The 20,134-nt window shown below is 30.6% G+C and overlaps 2 protein-coding genes across 6 annotated transcripts in view; one reads left to right on the top strand and one right to left on the bottom strand.

Moving 5' to 3' along the window:
• Kal1 (anosmin-1 Kallmann syndrome 1) overlaps window positions 1-20,134 on the top strand; it is a 53,510-nt gene that overhangs the window by 26,702 nt on the left and 6,674 nt on the right. For 4 of the 5 annotated variants that reach the window (XM_074136899.1, XM_074136898.1, XM_074136900.1 and 1 more), the window contains 4 exons: window positions 11,368-11,569; window positions 13,437-13,562; window positions 14,909-15,130; window positions 15,224-15,432. In XM_074136899.1, coding sequence (XP_073993000.1) covers window positions 11,368-11,569; window positions 13,437-13,562; window positions 14,909-15,130; window positions 15,224-15,432 — 759 coding nt within the window. Of the gene's footprint in view, window positions 1-9,393; window positions 9,604-11,367; window positions 11,570-13,436; window positions 13,563-14,908; window positions 15,131-15,223; window positions 15,433-20,134 lie in introns of those variants that run through there. The other variant, XM_074136902.1, reaches the window with a different exon arrangement.
• LOC141458640 (uncharacterized) lies at window positions 16,122-20,129 on the bottom strand. The gene is made up of 3 exons (XM_074136904.1): window positions 19,994-20,129; window positions 16,946-17,269; window positions 16,122-16,776 (listed from the first exon to the last, which is right to left on the bottom strand). Coding segments are annotated over exons 1-3 (453 nt in total). The 5' UTR covers window positions 19,996-20,129; the 3' UTR covers window positions 16,122-16,649.

The raw sequence follows: 20,134 nt of genomic DNA, 5'->3' as shown, positions 1-20,134 counted from the left end.
AATTTCATTTTTTTCACCAATTTTTCGGTTATCACTCTCGACATCATCTAGCTAATTCATTCTAGGTTTTACATCTATCAAGGTCTACATGGCAGCTTTTGTTTGCACAAGCCATCGTAGTCCATCTGTCTTAATCGCCGAATAAAGAGCCCTACTTCTACATTCGTGTGGTTTTTCCTTTCTTAATCGGGACCATATTTTCTTTGGAGGATTTTTCATTAAAGGTTTGCTTATAATTCAGATCGTTACTGTTTTCTCACTACCCAGAACACCAAGGCCTACATAATCACTAACTACTGTTTTGTAAGTTACCATCTTAGAGTTTTCACTCCTTGATATGAACTTTTTTCTTTTCTATTGTTTTTAGAGCGAATAAACACATCAGGAGGCCTGCAGTCATGTGGCAGGTTATAACTAGATATCTCGCATAACTTCTAATTTCTCAATCAATACAATTTAATTGACACCTGTAGTTAAAAATTGTGTATTCCATTAAAGATGAGTGCCCTCTAATTTTCTACTCTATATGATGTTACCTCACTAATTAACTTCAGGTTATGTTTATTTAGACTGCCAAAAGAACGATTTAAATTTTAGAGTACCATTAGAACACCCTTTGAACCAATTTTTGCTTAAAAATATTTCAAATAAAACTAATAGGTTTTTAATGTGTTATATTATTAGCATTCTAAGTTTTGACTGAAGAACAGTAGCAAAAAAAGAGGTGATTGAATTAAATTAGATTTACTTCCATATTTATATACTTACCTGAATTATTCAAAAACTATTCATACTGCTAGTCAATTAAGTAAAAGATTATTTTAGAAACATTTTGAAATATTAGCCTTCTAAGTTTTATTTGTGAAGTTTGATCTTTAGAGAAGACTTACTAACCGGTCAGACGCTGAAGTAATATAAATACATATATTTCCTAGAAACGTCTCTCTCCTATCTCTGGGTAACTGTTCAACACTAATCACTACTTTATTACTAAATAAAAAAAATAATTATCAGTAAATTCGTAGACGTTATCTTCAGAGAAGATATGTATATTTATAAAGAAATATTGTGGGTAATTTTCAAAAGATAAATTCCATTAAAAGTGTCTTCTGTTTGGTGAAGATCATTGAAATAGATAAAAGGGAGCAAGGAGGATGTCGGATCTGCAGTTTGACTGCATTATCGTTTTTGATTTTTTTTTTTTCCAATCAAATAGATAATACACTGCTTCAAAAACGCTGAAAAAGCTATTTAAATAAAAATTTGTATGGAACTTTCTTTGATTAGATTATCAAATCAAAGTAAAATTAAATAGGTCGCACTTAATTTTGACTATAAATACTTTTTACTTTAAAAAAAAAAATGTATTATTTAGTATTCCTCCATGTTTATTTTTCAAACAAAAAATTAAAAGAATGATGAACAATTATGTAAGAAACCATTAAAAATGATGTTTTTTATTGGTGCTATAATAATTTTTTTATTATTAAATTTAATCATCCTGGAATTTTCTTTTGCAGTAATTGTAATGTGTTTATTAATTTTTTGTTTTATTGTTTGTTTATTGTTTATTTATTAATTTACTAAAACATTTATGATACAACATATAGCATGGAGCTAAGTCCATCTACAGAGTTGTCATAATAATAAATTGTACAAGTGTAAATGAAATAGATAAAAAGTAAATATTTTGCTTTTGTAGTTTAGGCAGATTATAACCTCAGCGTTAGTTCTTTTTTTTCAAGAAGGAGGTGGGCAGTAAAATAAGTGTTAATGAGTGCAACATTAATCAACTAATACCTAAACAGTCAGGATAGAAGTTACACCATTGTTTGATGTAAATAATAATTAAATTTTGTAAAGTATTCGCTTGCAATTAAAATTCAGGATTTGCTATTGCATATTTATCATTTATCTTATTATTCCATTTATTTGCTATTTTACTATGTTGCTATTATGTTAGGGATTGTTATTTGACCTCTTAATTGGGAATGTCTTAACGTATATTTCTTCGGCCCTTGATGGAGTGCGTAAGGCACTACTCCCCCATAGCTTGGTGAAAGGGAGTAATCAGAGAGAGGGAGTGTTTCCCTTCTCAGATGCTCCTATTTCTTACAAGCTATACTGTTGTTAGTGAAACTTTACGGAGGTAATTTTTTCTTCCAATTTGAATGGAACAGTTATTTAAAATAAAAAGATCTTTAATCTGTGTTTATATATAGAAACTTTTTAAAAATATTGCTGATATGTTGTTTACTCTACAGTATGGTATTTCTTTTAAAAAGATTCAGATTAGGCAATCTGTTGGGAGTGAAAAGTTAATGAGAAAAGTAAGTGCTCTAATCCTAACTGTGGGGAAAACCTCATAAACAAAAAAAAAAGAAAGTTCTTTGTTTATAAAATTGTGAATGACGTTGAAGAAGCAATAGTGAACAGGTGGTTTAATCGCAATACACAATAAATGTGCAGGATGCAGCAATTTCAATATTACAGAGGCATGTTGGCACGTACGTATACGTACTTATATATATAACATACTTCTACATGGCATACACACAAAGACACATTGTTAGTATTAAAGGTGCAAGTGCGATAGACTGCAGTGAATCATACGAAAAAGTTGTGGTAGTAGAAAAAGGACAGACTGTTCAAGTCAGTGTACAGTTTTGTTATAGTATGTGTGTTGCTGATACAGAGTGGAATGTGCTGGTGTAAAAAAGCGTTGTTGCCTTCGGTATAATTTACTCACAGGGACCATCGTGCTCTTTATATATATTAAGTGGTGACATTTAACTTGGTTATATGCTGCCCTACAGTTTGAACTTGTCTTTTAAGTTCCATTTGAGAGACCAGCTGGAATATGCTCCTTGTTATTGCACTTTCTTTCCAAGTTTCCAATGCTCTTTTCTAATACAAAAACACATGCATGCAAACATTTCGCACATATACAAACAAACTTACACACAGTATTCATTCTTGTTTGTAGTATCATCAACACAACCAACCATGTTTCTTCTAAGTTCACTTTTATTTATACCAGGGTGTATGCCCCCCCTTAAATACCCTCTTCTCCTTGCCATTCTCATCTTTTATACTCACGGCTCCCTATATATATATATATATATATATATATATATATATATATATATAAAAATTTTATTTGTTCTCTTTTCTAGACCTACGTTCCAATTTCTCACTCTTTTTGTGCGTGCAACTGCATTATAATGCGGCCGACAACAGAGAGGAGCATTCTTTTATTTATGTCTCAGACGTTTGTATACGAATACGAAAAAACCAATTTTGCGTGGGTTTCCAATTTAACACGAGTGTATATCCTTAACACATTCATTTTTATTTTATTTTTTTATTACTTTCTTAAATCCTTTTCTTTACACTCCTTTAAATTTATACTTAATGCTAGTTAACAATATTCATTCTGCGCTTAGTTTTTATTTTTTATATGTTAAACACGAATGGTTTTTTTTTTTGAATATTTTTTATTGTTAATGTCGCCCTTTATTTCAGTAAAAATGTACCGCTCTTAGAAGCAGTTAATGTGATGACTGAGAGAGAATAGGGTGCGGAAAATTATAGACAGATGTATTAAGATTTATCTAAGATGTATATGACTTGGTACAATAAGTGACTAAGTCACTTATTTCTATTTTGATTTTTATTTATTTATTTTTTGTACTTAAGTGAAGTACAAGTAATGCTAGCTCACAGAAGAACTTTACGATATTTTTTATTCCATAGAAAAAGGTTTAGGGAAGGTAATAGGTTTCCCTATTAGGTTCTAATTGATTTGCACACTTGTTGAAGTGAAACTAGCGTTAGTACTACTTCACTTAAATCAAAAAATAATAATAAAAATTGAAAATATTATCATACACACATGCTAATTATGTCTTAATTTTACGAATGACTGGTTACTGAGAAGATTAGGTTCAGGATCTGTCCAGGATGACACAGGTAGATTTTGTTTATTAAAAAAAAAAAAACCTTCAAGGATTTTGTTAAAAATAGTATTATTTTAGGGGAGTTTTTATTTGTGTAGGCTTGGATTATGTCTGGTTATAATTGTATACATATAAAGAACTTCCATCTCTGGTTCCCTGGAACTTTGTTATTCAATATTTTTGACGTATTATTTCTTTTTTTCAATTTTTTATAATACAATCAGTTAGTAAGTAATTCGGACGTCATGATATATTTAGACACCAATGCATTTTATACTAATTTATAGTAGTTTGCGAACTAAAAATATTTTTGAATCAACAAATCTATCAATTATGCAGCCAATATACATCTAGAAACTATATATTTCAAGATATTGGCGCCAGTATTCTTCTAGAAGTGTCCCTTAGCCTACAGTGTTAAAAAAAACTTCTACTCCTTTAATAAGATCAATCAATTATCAATGTTGTGATAAAAATTAATTCAATTTTTTATTTACTGAACTTGTAATCGATTATTTTCTTTATTAAATGAAATGATAGTTTAAATAACTAAGAAGAAAGAATTTAAATTTACATATTCATCTAACTGTAAGAGGTTTGAGTTATTTTATTATCAGATAAAACTTAAAACGATGATACATTATGGGGTTAGGAAGCTCTTACAACGAAGTAATGGATTAGAATCTATAAAAATAAGGAAGATAACTTAATCTATAAACATTTCCTCTTCATTATGTTAGACTAAACATATTTAGATAAGTATACGTATTTTTAATCTATCTTCCTATCAGTTACGGCTCTTGATACCTTGTCAACTCATTGGAAGTTCTAAGAGTTACGCAAAGTATAATTAAGAAACTTCAGTGTAAAGTGACTGGACTTAATAGCCAATTTATCTTTAAAATTGTCCTTAATAATAGGGTTGTCCTCAGCCATGATTTTTCCAAACTACGATCATTGGAATCATCCATACTATTAAGGAATATTGGGGAAATGGTAAAAAGGTGAAAATATGCTCGAGGTTTTGTAGGAGCCATTTCAGAGCTCAGAATTATGGCTTGGCTCAAAGATAAATTATTAATATTCAAAATTAAAAAAAACCTCTCTCCTTCTCTTTTTATATTCATCTATTTAGATAAAAAAATGTTTAGGCCCAAACTGGTTCATCTTCTGACTTTCTTTTTTAATTTTTATTCATATATACATAAATACATTTTACTATTATTACTGTTAATATCCCTTATTTTCTTTTGTTATGTTTTTATAAGTCTTGTTAGAATTCATTTATGGACCATCATTTGTGGAAACCACATGTTAACTTTTATAACCTTTTTTTATTATAATTTCTAATTATTCAATAAAACTCCTATTTTGAAGTGATTGTTGAGGAAAAGAAAAAACTGAGCAAAGATATTATTGAAGCTTAGGTTCACCTACTATAGAGCGTATTTGAAATAATTTTACTTAGAAATTATTTAACTTAACATACTTAATCAATATGACAGAATGTGTTTGAGAGAAAGAGCAAATAGTAGAGAAGGATACAAAAAAATAAACCGGTCTAGTGAAGTAGTCACAATATCAAGTTGGAATAAAGCGAAGACCGAAATGGTGATGAAAGGTGAGCTGAAAATAAAAAGAGACCACAGCAAAGCAGTGGAAAGAGTAACACCATGCATGTGACAAAAACAAACTAAATGAGCTAGCGACGATTAATTTTTTTCCCTCTCAATCTCACTAAGAGTTGTTGGCGAGGATCTCCTTCCTGAGTTGGCCGATCTCTTCATTGCCCTTTTTTTCCCCCTTCTGTAAGTGCAACATTTCTTCTAATGCAACAAAAACTTCTACCCAGTAGATTGCTTCAACAGAAATGCACACTTATACATATCAACCCTCCAGTACATTATCTACATTTATACAAGTACCAATAATAAATATTCAGTGTTTTGTAACTTATTTGAATTAAACACTGTTTTCTTCTACAATTAAGCGCTGCTCTGTTTGCAATTCAAATTGAAGAGTAAGACAGAAAAAGAAAAAAATGTCAAACTAGGTAATCCTGCTACACAGCTGGGCAAGTAGCATACATACTTGATTTAAAAGATTCTCTTTACTCCAGTTCTAACTTTTCTAATTATCAACTAAATTCGAAGGTTTTAGTGAACGTATAGTTGTAGGGAATACAATAGGACCTCCTCGTTCCTGTGGGCGTGTCAAAATCTAGATATAAAAACACTAATGAGACCTTGTAATGAGCAATATGGGAAATGCCTGGATAGGTTTTTCAAAGAAAAAATTTAAGTTGATTTATCTTTTGCGTCACTCAGGAGATAGCATTAATTAGTTTTAAATAAAAATTGACTTTTTGATCAATTGATCTGAGCGGATTTTTCATACAGGCTCCTACCTCTTAAAAAAATGAACAAATTTCTATTTCAATTAATTATTAATTCATTGAAAATCATAAAACATAGATTTATTTCAGCAACTTGAAAAGGACAATCAATTATTAGAAAAGTTGACAACTTAATATTTATGGTAAATAAATAAATATAAATATACATATATCTGTAGTTGCAGTGATATTATAAATAAATTCTGAGAAGCATAAAGTTACATAATATTAAAAACAAAACAAGATAAATTGTTATAAAGATGAAGAGAATTTCAATATAACAAAATTTTCCACTGTGTTGTGTAGAGTTAATGTGGAAGACAGATTTCGCTGATGGCAGAACTCTTTAGTAACACTTGGATGGTGGCCATTATGTTATGTCGTTGTTACGATAGTGCAGTTACAACAAGTCCTTTTTCAACAATCACAGTCTGTTCTTTAATGCTCATCTTCTCTTCTACACGCATAAAAAAATACTGAGTTTATAAAAAAGTAATAACTATATTATAATAAACTATCATTTTCACTACCTTCTGAGTTGTTTAAAAATGAAATTGTTCCGCACGGCATGGATATAAAATAAATAAATAGAGATTAAAACCTTCTTTAGAAGTTATATGTGATTCTTTCAACATTATATTCACTAATTAAAATTAATTTTGAACTTTTATTCTCTTATTAATTAGAAAACAGTATGTACAAAATGGAAATGGAGTAAATAAACCTCTCTCTGTAGTATGCATCCAATGTGCGAAGATAAACTCGAAGAGTTCTCTATTCAAGAAAGTTCATTAGCTCGCATTACTGGCCATTCAGTTTTATTTTTACCACTTGCTTCTTAAAACCGAAAAAAAAGAGGTAAGTAATAACAATCTGAAGGGATGTAATCAGCGTCTATTATCTCCCCGTCACGGACGTTCTGTCGTCTGAAATGTCGTCAGATATGCCCTCAGTAGAACTTGGCTCCCCATGTCTTCTCTACTTTTATGGGTTTTCTAAAGAAATATCACTAAATGAAATTACTTTTGCGATAACTTGCGTTTAATTTCATTTCATTTTATTTCTTTCTTCATTTTATCCCTTTGGATTTATATTCTTTAAATTACTGTTTACTAGCGCCGATTATTTATCAAACTCTGCGTATAACTACGAGTATATCCTGCTAAGTCGTTTAAAGTATAAATTATTTGTTGGTAGAAAACGTAGTTATTATAAAATAAATACCGCTAAAATATTGTTTAAATAAAATTTTAGTACTATAAAATATATAAACTTAAAGAAATTAGATCGTTGAGCACATCGTATTAAACAAATAGAAAAAAAAAAAAATACTGCACGGAATTGTTAGGGTTTGGGAATGACTCCTTTTAATAATTGGAGTTTAGGGATAGAGGTAATTATTTTGAAAGCTCTTTTTTTTCTTTTTTTTTTGGAATTCATAATAAGTGACTAGCGCCAGGAAGAAAAACGGTTTTAAGAAGTAAATAAAAATACTACATCTTTTTTTTATGAGATAACTGGTTATTCACGGCAAGATCGTAGCAAAGGATACTCTATTTTTATTTATATCAACTATAGCCATCTCATTTTGACAATGTGATAACAAAAAAACATTGTTTGTAAGATGTAGTGAGAATGAAAACGTTTTTCCAAAGCCAAAAAACCTTTTACCGATAAATCTATTGAAACAACTGCGGCAGTTTGATTTTATAAATATTGAAATTGATAAAAGAAAAATTAACTTATTGATTCGTTTGATGTTTTGAACTCTGGTTTTTAGGATGAAGGATGCCTTTTTCTTCTCAGATGTGGGCTAAAGAGGAATGTGTCAGAGAAATATGTTCCAACATTGCACTAAACCTCACGTGACGTACAGCAAAACTGACTGCCAAATGGCATGTAGACTTTCAGTCTTCTACCTAGGCTCCACTCATTTGGAGAAAATATTAAAACACTAGTGAGGCATGTCAAACAGAAAGAAAAGTACAGCCTTAGCATCCCACCCACAACACTAGACCAAAAATTCACCACAGCAGTTCCTGATTTGGGAACCCAAGAAAATATAAGTAAATAAAAAAGAATATTAGAAATACCCTTGCTCAATTAATTGCTGAACTGACTCTAACTCGAATTAAAAGTGTAACTACTAAAAAACTCGAATTATGAAAACGGTGACTCAGCTGACACTGCAGTCTCCATGTAACCGTAACTGATTATAACCTCTTCTTATCATACTCCTCTTACAAAGTATGCCTGGTATATGTGTCGTATCGTTTTTAAGGGCAAATTTCGTGCCGAAATTGTTGTTAAGTATAGAGACTGATGAAAGAACAAAAGAAGAAGAAAAATAACAAATAAAAAAATAATGCCTAATTGATATTACTGGAGGAAAAGGATTCGTGGTGGGATGTCGCTTAATTTTCGTAATTGAGCTCTGACAAGAGTTATTTATAAAGAAAGTCAGCAGTAGGAATCCGCTGTAAGTTTTTACTTGATATTTCTATTACAATAGTCACGAATATTTTAATCACTAATCGCCCATTTTACGGGTTAAATCTCAAGTGTTGGTTTGGGCGAAAAGAAAAAATAGTTTTTGCAACTTTTTACAATGGGTCAGCTTGATTCAGTAGCTTTCCTTTAATACATCACTTCTGGATTTTTGGCCTGCCATGCGATCTAAATAAAGTTTGTTAGAACTACTCTAATAATTTCTTCAGACTTGAAAGTTTAGTTGATATGTGAAATCTTTTTCCAGAAAGTAGATTTCTAATATAAACTCAACTTTTAAAGTACACTAATGATGTACGAGATTTACTTAAATCTACGTTTCGCAAGCTTAAAGTGTAGGTTACTTGCTAATGGAATTACAATGCAGTCACACATGCAGGTGGAATGACTAAAACCTCTTTACTTTTCAAATTTTCAAGTTTTTGTCAGGTTCCGGGCCCACACTCATCTTGATTATTGCGTAATATCTCTGTTGTTAAAAAAATACGTTTCAGGATTTATATCATGTTAGGTGTGAGTGAATATTGTTCCTTAGAATCTGCTGTACTGTCTGCCCTTTCGACAAGATCACCTGAAGATGAGAGGTCGGCCGAAACCGTTCAGTAAACAATAACTGAAGTGACAATTTTTTTTTTTTTTGAACTTGTTATCGCCTCACAAAATTTTAGGCAGCAAATCGATTTACTAAAAACCGTACAAAGAAGGAAAAATTTCTGTAACTATTCATCAGTCATGATGCAGGTACAGCATTAATATTCCAATGTATTATTTAAATTTGTTAGTTAATTTTAGAAGATATACAGTTCTATGTGTGGGTTTGCTGTCAACAATTGCTGTTTTATGACATTGCCTCTAAACAACGATGTAACTAGATTATCATTATTCAAGATTCTTATCGCTCTATATGTATACACTAAGTTCAGTTGCCGCTTGAAGATATTTTTTAAAGTATTTCTTATTGAAAGTCTGCGTTAATTCGAACTATACATTTGGGCTAGACATTTCTGCGCACTCTGTTGAATTTCTCAGTTTTTTAAGAAAAAAAATAACTTTTTGGAATAGCGTGACTGCTGTTCTTAAAACAACCTCCTGGTGCTTTAGGTGACGAAAGAATGAGAAAACATTTAAAATAATCTTAAATTAGATATTTTGTATAGCTGTAACCAGGGAATAGGAAGATTACGAATAAAAGTGTTTTTCGTTAAGTGAGTAATTTTTTTGATTTCTTTTTCTCATTTTTTTTTTAGTTTTCTGTATAAAATATAAATAATCTAGGCGCCACGGTATTGTAGTGGTTAGAGGCGAGACTCGCGAAACTGGTATGTGTTCGATTTACTAATATGGATTCGATTCTCCGTCTAGGTCTTGGATTTATTTTTAATGGTTAGTACGATTAAGTACGTCTACTAGCCGTCTCGACCATGACATCTAATTTGGTAGTTGGAAGTATGGCCCGCCTAAAAAAATTGGCATTATTTTACTTAAAAAAAAAAAAAAATTATTTTTTGTGTATAACTAACACAGTTTCACATTTCAATTACCTCCGGTAAATATTGTTTGAGCATTAAGATGGGCAGGTGAGAGATATCCCTAGGAGGCCAAGATTACTGAAGAAGTGGTCTACGTATTCATCTCAAACGTTAAATAATTGGTTCTCCACATTACAAAATGATTTAAGACCAATTTATTTGTACTGAACATTAAAGATATAAGTATATATAAGCCTTAAATTCTCAATCTTTTCACACATCATTAGTGAATACGTGATTTAGAAGAGCGCCAGCAAAGTTGTAAAATAGTTGCTGTTGCTGAGATGATATAATTGAGTGCGATGTTCAACAGTTATAGTTAAAAACCTGACTACACAACCCCTTTGCATAAACTGTTTAAATGATATATACATTTTATACATGATATATAAACAATATAGACTGTGTGTTTGGTATGGCCTTAGTTATACCCTTTCTGGTCTGTAAAAGGGAGCCTCTAGAAAGGTCATAACCCCGTTATAGGTAGGTAAGAGTGTAGATCAGATCATAAGTCAACCAGTTCCATGCTATCGTCTAAAAAACTACCTGTTATTAACACAAACTTGTACATATGTACACAGATTACTTACTCTAATTCACTACAGCAAATTCGTCAATAACTTATTGATAATAAAGTCATTTAACATTAAATTAGATTTTTAGTTTTTATTATTTTCATTTTAGATAAACATACAATTAATAAAAATAGTCATTTATCAAATTTATTTTAACATCTTTCACGTTTCAATAATTAGGCAACTTAATAAATAAGTAAAATTTTAAAATTTCTAGTCTATGGCCCGAATTTCTTGGCTTTCCTACATTTCGCCGATGAACAGCTCGTAACCTAAGGAAAATAGGATTTATTATGAAAATGTTTCAGCTATGTTTAGATCCATAAGTGTGAGAAGTAGTGAATTATATCATCAAGTAATGGAATTCCTTGATGTGCTAATTTGTCGTTTAATTTTTGCAGGACGTATTAACAGAATGTTTACGTCGCTGTGATGAAGAAGACTTCACAAAACCAGGTTATTGCAGCCAAGTTCCTTCAGGTTTTGAAAAAGCTTGCCTCCAGGAATGTAAAAAGGATGATTCTTGCTCTGGAATTGATAAATGTTGCCCTAATGATTGTGGTTTTACATGTCAACCACCAATAAACATTACGAACTATCCAGGTATACCTTCTTTTTTTTTTAATGATTTTAAGCCCGTCAACATCTAAGGTTATTGGCGCCCGAAGCTTTTTACAGTGCACAGTCTCCGGAAAGTGTTTCCTCATTACAGACAATACTGTGAGCTGTAAAAAGCTCCTAGGAAGAGAAAATCTAAAAGTCAGCTGCTGATTCGAATCCGGGATCTCCGCGTAGGAATCCAATACGCTAACCGCATAGCTAATCCCCTACCTACTTTTTTAATTATTCGTTACATTGTTTGATAATATAAACCCGCAACATCTACCGAACTTCTACTTACTTTTACATCCACTTACATTTACAATCTACTTACTTTTAGCTGTCTTGGTGTTATTTTATTTTACTTTTTTGCTTTTCATTGACTAAATATCAGTTTAAAACGTTCAAAAGTAAATTGTTGGATGCAGGGTTTCCGATTGCTGCAAGTAGGATTTTGTGAAGGAGGAGTTGTAATGCATTTTCGGAAAGTGTAAATGATCCATCTCGAATACGTTCACGAAAGACTTTGTATGCATTTGAAAGTTACCACAACCTTTACTACCTACTGCTAGTCACTCAAAAGTACAATGTTTTCGTATTGATCCTGAACTTGTAAGCATTGAATATCTTTTTTACCCACATTGCAGTCCATTCATAGCGCTCTCCCACTGCTCTTTTTGTAGTTTTTGGATGATAAAGGTTTTTGGATTGCATAACCAAGATATTATGGCAACGAATCTATCCGCTTTCAGATCATTGTTTGTAATGGCAGTCAAATGTATACAAATGTAACTGCTAGAGTATAAAATTATGCTGCTAATTTACGTAATGCCTAGTTATTTTATAAAATTCAACAAATTGTCTGATTTGTTAGTAACCTTTATTATTCGATTACAATTTGACAATAAGCTGATTATTATTTAGACAACTTTTAACGCCCAGATTTCTTACAAAATACCAGGAGGGAGAAAAGTCAATTTGTGAAACATTTTATATTTAAAATTAAGCATAATTATTCTTAATTCTTGTTGGCCCCATTTTAATAAATATTACAGTTTGAAAATTAGAAGAACAAACCAGAAACATAATTTGAAAACGGATAAAATTGTTTATTAAATATGTATGATCTGCATTTTATGAACCTATTTTTCGCAGTAGACATGCAGCAAAATATATACATTAGAATTAGACGTATTGCATCAACTGCCACGCTAGCACATTCTATCGGTAACATGTGTATCGAAAAATATACCTGAATTGATAAATCATTAAAACAAATTTTTCTGAATTCTCGGGTTCTAACACTTACTTTTTCACAAGCAAGTTGAATTCCTTAAAAATTCTTACGCATTTATTATTAAGTTTTTAAGGTGTTTCTCATTTTGATAATACAAGTAGTCTTTTGTTCAACCTTCAACACTAGGTTTCCTTTTTTCTTTGTAAACAAAAACGTTTTAAACTAAGATGTGTTATTTTTAGTCTGTAAACGTATAAATTGTAGTATTATTATTATTATTATTATTTTCTACAATTCATTTATGCACAAAAAATTGAAGTTGAACCTTTTAGTGAAATGTAACTATATATAAAGAAGTCAGGAGAAAGGTATATATATACATAAATACTTGATAACTAAACAAAAGTCTTTTGATTTTCAAGGTACACTAATTAATTGTAAAGTCTAAAAACAATTTAAAAAAAATTCTCTCTTTCGATAATTTGTATCGGGCTTTTCTCACTTTCAGCTTAGAGAGAAAACCATTATTTCATTTTCGGCCATTGACTTCCAAAAATTATTTCAAAGTAAAAATCTTTAAGCTACTAAAAACTTTATTAAGTATTTTCAAGTAAAATAATTCTTTATTTACAGGAATACCTCCCAGAATACCACAAATTATTGTAAATAAATTGGCAGGTGGAAAATCAGCAATGGTTACTTGGAGCTCGGATTGGGTAATATCAAATACAGAACTGAAGGAATTTAATGGTTATCACAGTAAGTATTTTTAGTGAAAAATAATTTTTGAAGATAGCAAGAAATTATATTTACATTTTCGAGAAATCGTAAAAAGGATTAAATCTGTTAAACAAAAAATCTAAGAAAATTGCTGATTTGATTTTATGGTTATTGAGGCATAATTATGCAAAAGAACTTTCATTTCTAATTATTTTTTTTAAAGCCAAAATATGGTGTCTTAATATGAAAAAAATAGTATTATAACCATTGCCATCATTGTTGACTAAAACACATAATTACAAACTTATTTTTATTTATGTGATCTTAGCATTGTTGATTATTTGCCAAAATATTGTCCTAATCAAGAGGTTAATCAAGTTCAAAATATGGTTAGAATATGGGAAGATCTAAGAATCTGACTACGGTAATAGTAAAAAACATCATAAATGTAAAATAGCAAGCGTGTGTCCTGAGATTACAGGTCCATTGGAGTTAGATAAATTGCCTCCCTCCAAATTTATCTAAGCTCTCCCCCGATTGAAGCGTATTTTTTTTATTACCTTGCCTTCCTATATTTTTCAACTCCTTAAGTTTAAATCCTCCATCCATTCCCGTAACACTAGATCTCGCTCATCTGATTTCTATATTCCCTCAAACCGTACCTCATCCTTTGACAAATCCTTCCTAATTCGTGCAACCTCTCTCTGGAACTCCAATCCTTCATCTGCTCCTACCCTATTTATCTTTAAATCCCGTCTATTCAGTTATCTACTTTCTATTCAGCTTCCTCCGAAATTCTAATTGTTTTAATTTATTTCCTTAATTTCTGCTGTTATTTTTATTTTCACTTTTTGTAAATATTTATTTATTTATTTTCTGTTTAATCACAGGCCAAACTGTTAAGGCCTCTATTTGTTCCTGTATTTATTCTTAAGGGACAGTTGTCCCAGAATAATAAATTTCTTTTCTATTCTATTTCTACCTTTCCCACGGTAAGTTTTCTTTTGTCGTAAGGGTAATTTGGCCGCAATGGTACAAGAGTTATTTACAGTTCAACTTCGAACCACCTCCGCTGATACATGGAAAAGTTTTATTCCATGCCAATGAATCGAATTGCTTTGTTCGAGAATTATGGTATTCTCAGATTTTGGTAAGATTCCGCTCAAAATCCATCATCCTATTTACTCAAAACACGTTATAACTCTCTTAAATGATTAATATGATTTAACAATAGAAGCTCTAAATACTAAGTAAAAAATTAGGTAAAATATTTATACGATGAAATTTCGGATATGAATTTGTACTCTGAAATTATTTTTTTGAATTGCATGAAATCATAATTATTAATTTTAATAGCTCATAAAGCTAAGAATGAATATTTACAGATCATACAGTATACGTTGTGGAAGAACGCCACTATATTGGTCATAAATATCGTCCACAGTTGATGGGTAATTGGAATCCAGTGTTAAAGAAACCAGCAGCTGGCCCACCAATAATGTTGCAACTTAAACCAGCCACGTGGTATCAAGTTAGAATAGCAGCTGTAAGCAAAAATGGTTCCTCAGGATTTTCCAATCCTTCTCAACCTTTTAAATCAGCTGTAGGTCAGTCTAGAGTATGTAATAATTACAACAATATTTCTGTCAATCCATTAATAGTAAAAATGATCATAAAGGTTTCATTTTTTTTTTTTACAGCCCCAAAGCCTCCAGATGCTCCGCATAATCTAACATTTTCGAATGCTGTAATCAAAAACCATTCACTCTGGGGTGTGTTCAGGTGGAGTGCACCAGCGTCAGAACTACCGATCTCTAAATATACAGTCTACTGGAGTAAAAGGATTTCTTCAGATAGATTATCTTTAAAACGGAGTTCCATCAGGGTGAATTCTAAGGTGGTTTCTCCAGTAAGTATCAAAGAAAAAATGTACAAAATAGTTTTTAGATATGTAGAAGCTATAATTTAGAAATTAGATAAGATAAAGAAGTTACTTGCCGAAAGTGATAATGAAAAATAAGACTTGTTTTTTATCGTCGTAAAGAGAACTTATGCAGATTCTATTTGTTTAGTAGAATGAAATGGTGTAACCTAGTCTGATAACCGTTAAGTAGAACAAATAACTTATTCGTCTTGAAAGATGCAGTCTACCAACATAAAAACTAATGTCGTAGAATTAGAATTCCAGTAACATAATATAAGGAATAGAAAACCAAGTATATTATCTCACAATATCTGTACAATATTTTGAGAGTTCTCCCAAACTGAGTTATTAGGCATTACTCTTCAAACTTATTAAATTCGTTTTTAATATATGGCAACAACTGCTTAACTTGAAATTAATTAATTCTGGGTTGTGTTCTTATTTTTGAAGAAAAACTTAAAAAAGAAAGTTTGAATGATTTGTTTTCATTCACAATATGTCTGGATGCTGAAAGAATCATTTTTTGTCAATTTCCACTATGTGCAGCCTAATGAAACATTTTAAGGTCTGAAATAGGCTAAAAAGAGATTCATTAAATAATTATAGTCGCAATAAAGTAAATTACAATTAAACAAAAATATTTAATTAAACTAATAGGAAAGAGATAAAAGAACTTTTACACTGATAGCTTTTATTTTAAAAATCATACAAAACTGAAGTTTCTTTTAAGCAATTTTTAAATTTTGTCAAGCTCATAATAGAAACCTGATCTAATCACTCTAAACGTTTCTATTTAAATTCTTAAAAAAAGTATTATATCTAGTTTTGGGTAAATCTCTTTGTAAAACTTAAATTAAAAAAAAATCTAGCCGTTTACTTCTTGAGGCATAATTGAAAGTAGATATCATTTTGAATCGTATTGAATAAATATTTAGGTGCTGAGTGTTCATTTAAAAATTGTCAAATTTTCAGGTAATTGCTTTAAATTTTTGTTTGGTTCCGTAAGGATATATTTGTTGATGTCTTTGTAATAATAGCTCAAGAAAATAATAGGGAAATATTATTTCTTCTTATTTTTAGAATATTAAGTAATTGTTTTTTGAATTATTAGTCTGAAATAACATCTTCAACATACTATAATGAACAAATAAGTAAATCACTCACTTTTATTTTCTGAACCTTGGATCTAAAAAAATAAATAATTACAGTTTGAATGGACAATCACAAGCTACAGGTACTTTCACTTCCATAAATTTCCAACATGATCGTAATGATTCAGGAATGTCAATATCTGCCCGGGAATTACCTCTTTTTGTTAATACTTTGAATCTGCAAAAATAAAAAAAAGTTAAAGCGAAAAAAAGCTTATTAAATAAATCATTTTTCACAAATACATTAACGATGAGCATGTTCTGTTTATTATTATTATTATTATTAAATAAATTCTTCTACTGTAATGGCCATCAAGAAATAAAAAATTATAAATTTAATAACCTACGTATAAAATTTCGGTGTGGCTGGTGCTCTACAAAGCACTTCTTGTAGATATCTTGGGTAAAAATTTTTACCCAAATCAATTAATAATTTGCATTCACTATCCGAACAATTGTGTGATACTACTTTTATGTCTGGCGTATTATTTGTTATACCAATCGTATTGTAATCTTCGGAAAATTTTATTTGCGATGACGGTTGATCTGGTAGTGTCAGTTTGGAAAAATAGCTGATCGGTACATAGCGTGTTCCACTGCCATGAATATCTCTTTGTGCCAGGGCAGCTGCTACACAAGCAAACCATTGTACCAGCGCCGTCCTGGATACCCTATAAGTTGTTTTATTAATTTTTAAGTTACTACTGCTCTACATCGTCCAATTTTCTTTAAAAAATTTTTAATTTATTAAAGTTCAAAAAATGGATGGAACACTCATCTGTTTAGTTTTCCATACGACCCCTTGATTGGGTAGCGATAATTCTATTTCGGAGCTATTGTTGGTAGCAAAACTCTTTAAACATCACAATTTTATATCCTAAATTTGAAAATTGTATACTATGTTCAAATTGGGCCTTGGTAGAGATTTTAATCAGCTAGCCTTTGATTACTGACATAATTGGGATTGGATTACTTATTTGGATCAGTTGGGCATAGTTTTCGTTGTGAATTAACCAAATAATTTTTTTAACTAGCTGAGTACAGTAGATTTGGATGTTAAAGCACGTCCTTCAGAAATCAACTAAAAATTAATTATCCCCTCCATCACAAATGCACATCATATTTATTTTATTTTTATAATGATTTCACTTCGAGGAAGGGTAAGAACTGATTCCATTCTACTGTTTGTTTTTGCTTGTTCGAATCCACTTTTCATTGTGGAAAAGCAAACAATAACTTTGGTTTTGAAGAAGAGTTTTTAGTGGATTAGAGCATAATCAGAAATGAATGAATTACAAAGCTTTCTTCTCTGCTAAATTAATTTCTGAAGAGGCTTCTAATGTTATTTGTTTTTTAAAGTAGTGACGCAATATCGACTAAATATCAACTCGTCCATTTAATTATTAATCGTGTTGATATTTCTGACACATAGCTTTTACTAAATAGTTCCAAACATTTGTTGATCAATGGAAAAAACAGACTTTCGTTACATCCATTTTATTTATTTATTTTGAAGTAATGATTTTATTTTTCATTATTAATTTAAATTAGAGATGTGGTCATTTATATCTGAGTTAATTACAAGCTTCAAGAATACTTCATTACAAATAATATTAAAATACTTTTCAAAAAAAAAATAATTTTTTTAAAGAAATATCCTTAAAAGTCTTCAAACTCAGTTTAATAGTTTAATGTAAATGTTAAAAATTCAGTTTCATTATTGCATCCAAAGGAGTTAAAAAAACCAGATGTATGGTGGAATTCGATGGATAATAGCTAACAAGCTAACCCCTATTTTAAGCTTGAATTACAACTAAAGCTCATAAAGGATTCCTTCCAGGTTGTAACATAACTAAAAATGAATTATGAAAAATTGACATAACCAATCTGTATTGTTTTATTAAGCAATTCATGATCGCTGTCGTCTAGTTTATGGAATTCCAAATCAGAAATTATGCTAACCTAATTTATTCATGCAGATTGTGTGAGAGAATAGTTACTTTCTTCAAATATCTAAAAATCCATGTGGATAACTTTGCTTAACCAGATTTTTAACTAATCCAAATGCATTATCTACCACTCTATTTCAATCATTTCCATTTAGAATAAGCTAAGCGCTATGTACCCATCATTCTCTTAGAGGATCAAATAGTCTGCTCCTTGATTTGGGAAATTTTATTAATATTTCCTTTTCTCTTCGTTCTAAATCCTAATCTCTTTTCTAAAATTAAGACAAATTAGCAGCTAAGGCATTCTGTTTTCAGACAAGAAATTCTTATTAAAAGGCATATGTAGCACTACTGAATGGTGATCTGTCGTGGGTCTTGGTTAAGATAACGTCAATGTGTTTCCCTTTGCTAGAAAGGAGTTGTTGAACCTCGGGCGCAAGCGAATTTCAAGCTTGATTGCGTGTAATGGAGTTATGAATGAAAGATTTTTTAAGCAGTAACCCCAATATGAGTAAGAATAGAGATTCACGGAATATCCTAACGCAATTTAGCACAGCTGAAAATACAATAATTAGATAATCGGTTTAATTTGCTTTAGGGTTTGCTTTCATAAGGTCCGAGAAAGAAAACAACAATTGCTGATCAGAAAATGAATACTGTGTTGTAAAATAAAAACACGGTTTAGGATGTGACAACATGTGCTAAAGCGATCAGCTTTTAATCAGTTAATAATTCAAAAATGGAATTTTGGTTCAACGCTAATTTCAAAATTTTTAAATGGAGGACAGTGGTATTATAGGGTAATTCATCAAGATTTGATAGATGACCTCATGTGCTACTGCGAAACTACCTAGGGAGGAAGTGAATAGAACCCCCCAATCTTTTGAGCCATTTGAACTATAGGCTAATTTAGATGGTACTTAGTAGAAGTCTAGTTGAAGCCAACATTTGCTATTTCACAAGAGTCTTGAGCGTTATATTTACCAGCTGTTTTCTTAGTTTACCTTTAGCGTCTTACGAATTTCTAGTACCAAGAGTGCTCAGTAGAAAATCAATGAATCTAGCTGAAAATTCAAGTAATAACTGATTTTTGCATTTCAGCAATTTGAAAAGAGATCAGGAAAAAAAAAATCAAGTCCAGTAATTCTTCTTAATAATACAATAGGAGCTCTACCACAAGAATTCGCCTCGAAAAGGCTAACATAATTTGGGCATATATGACCTAAAAAGGAACTTGGTGATCAGACATGGTGATTTCTAAAAGAAGAATAAAGAATTTTCGTCATAGACATTTTATATTTTCAAGCGCCACAATTTGTAAACCAAAATATTTGTAAACAATAATTGTTAAAACATAAACAAACAAACAAAAAAACCTTTATTTTGTTGAGGATAAAGTATAATTTTGTATAAATAGAATTTGATAAGATATAATAGTAGACTTACATGTTTGTTACGAGCTGCCCTTAGTAAAACAGAGCTGTTACTTGTAAGGAACAACATTATATAGAAAGCAGAACAAAAGAGCTAGTATTACCTATGTGTACGTACATAGAAGTGTGAGTAGGGAATGAGAGATGGCGTGAG

Source organism: Rhodnius prolixus, unplaced genomic scaffold (genome assembly GCF_049639745.1).
Source record: "Rhodnius prolixus isolate KJV_2025 unplaced genomic scaffold, Rpr scaffold_5, whole genome shotgun sequence".
In the NCBI taxonomy this organism is placed as follows: domain Eukaryota; kingdom Metazoa; phylum Arthropoda; class Insecta; order Hemiptera; family Reduviidae; genus Rhodnius; species Rhodnius prolixus.
This window is presented reverse-complemented; position numbering and strand designations above follow the sequence as displayed.

Excerpts from the sequence above, each read along its gene's own strand:
- LOC141458640 (XM_074136904.1), bottom strand. Across the intron at positions 16,777-16,945 it reads GCCACACCGAAATTTTATAC|ATTCAAAGTATTAACAAAAA; the intron begins GTAGGTTATTAA and ends TTATTTTTGCAG.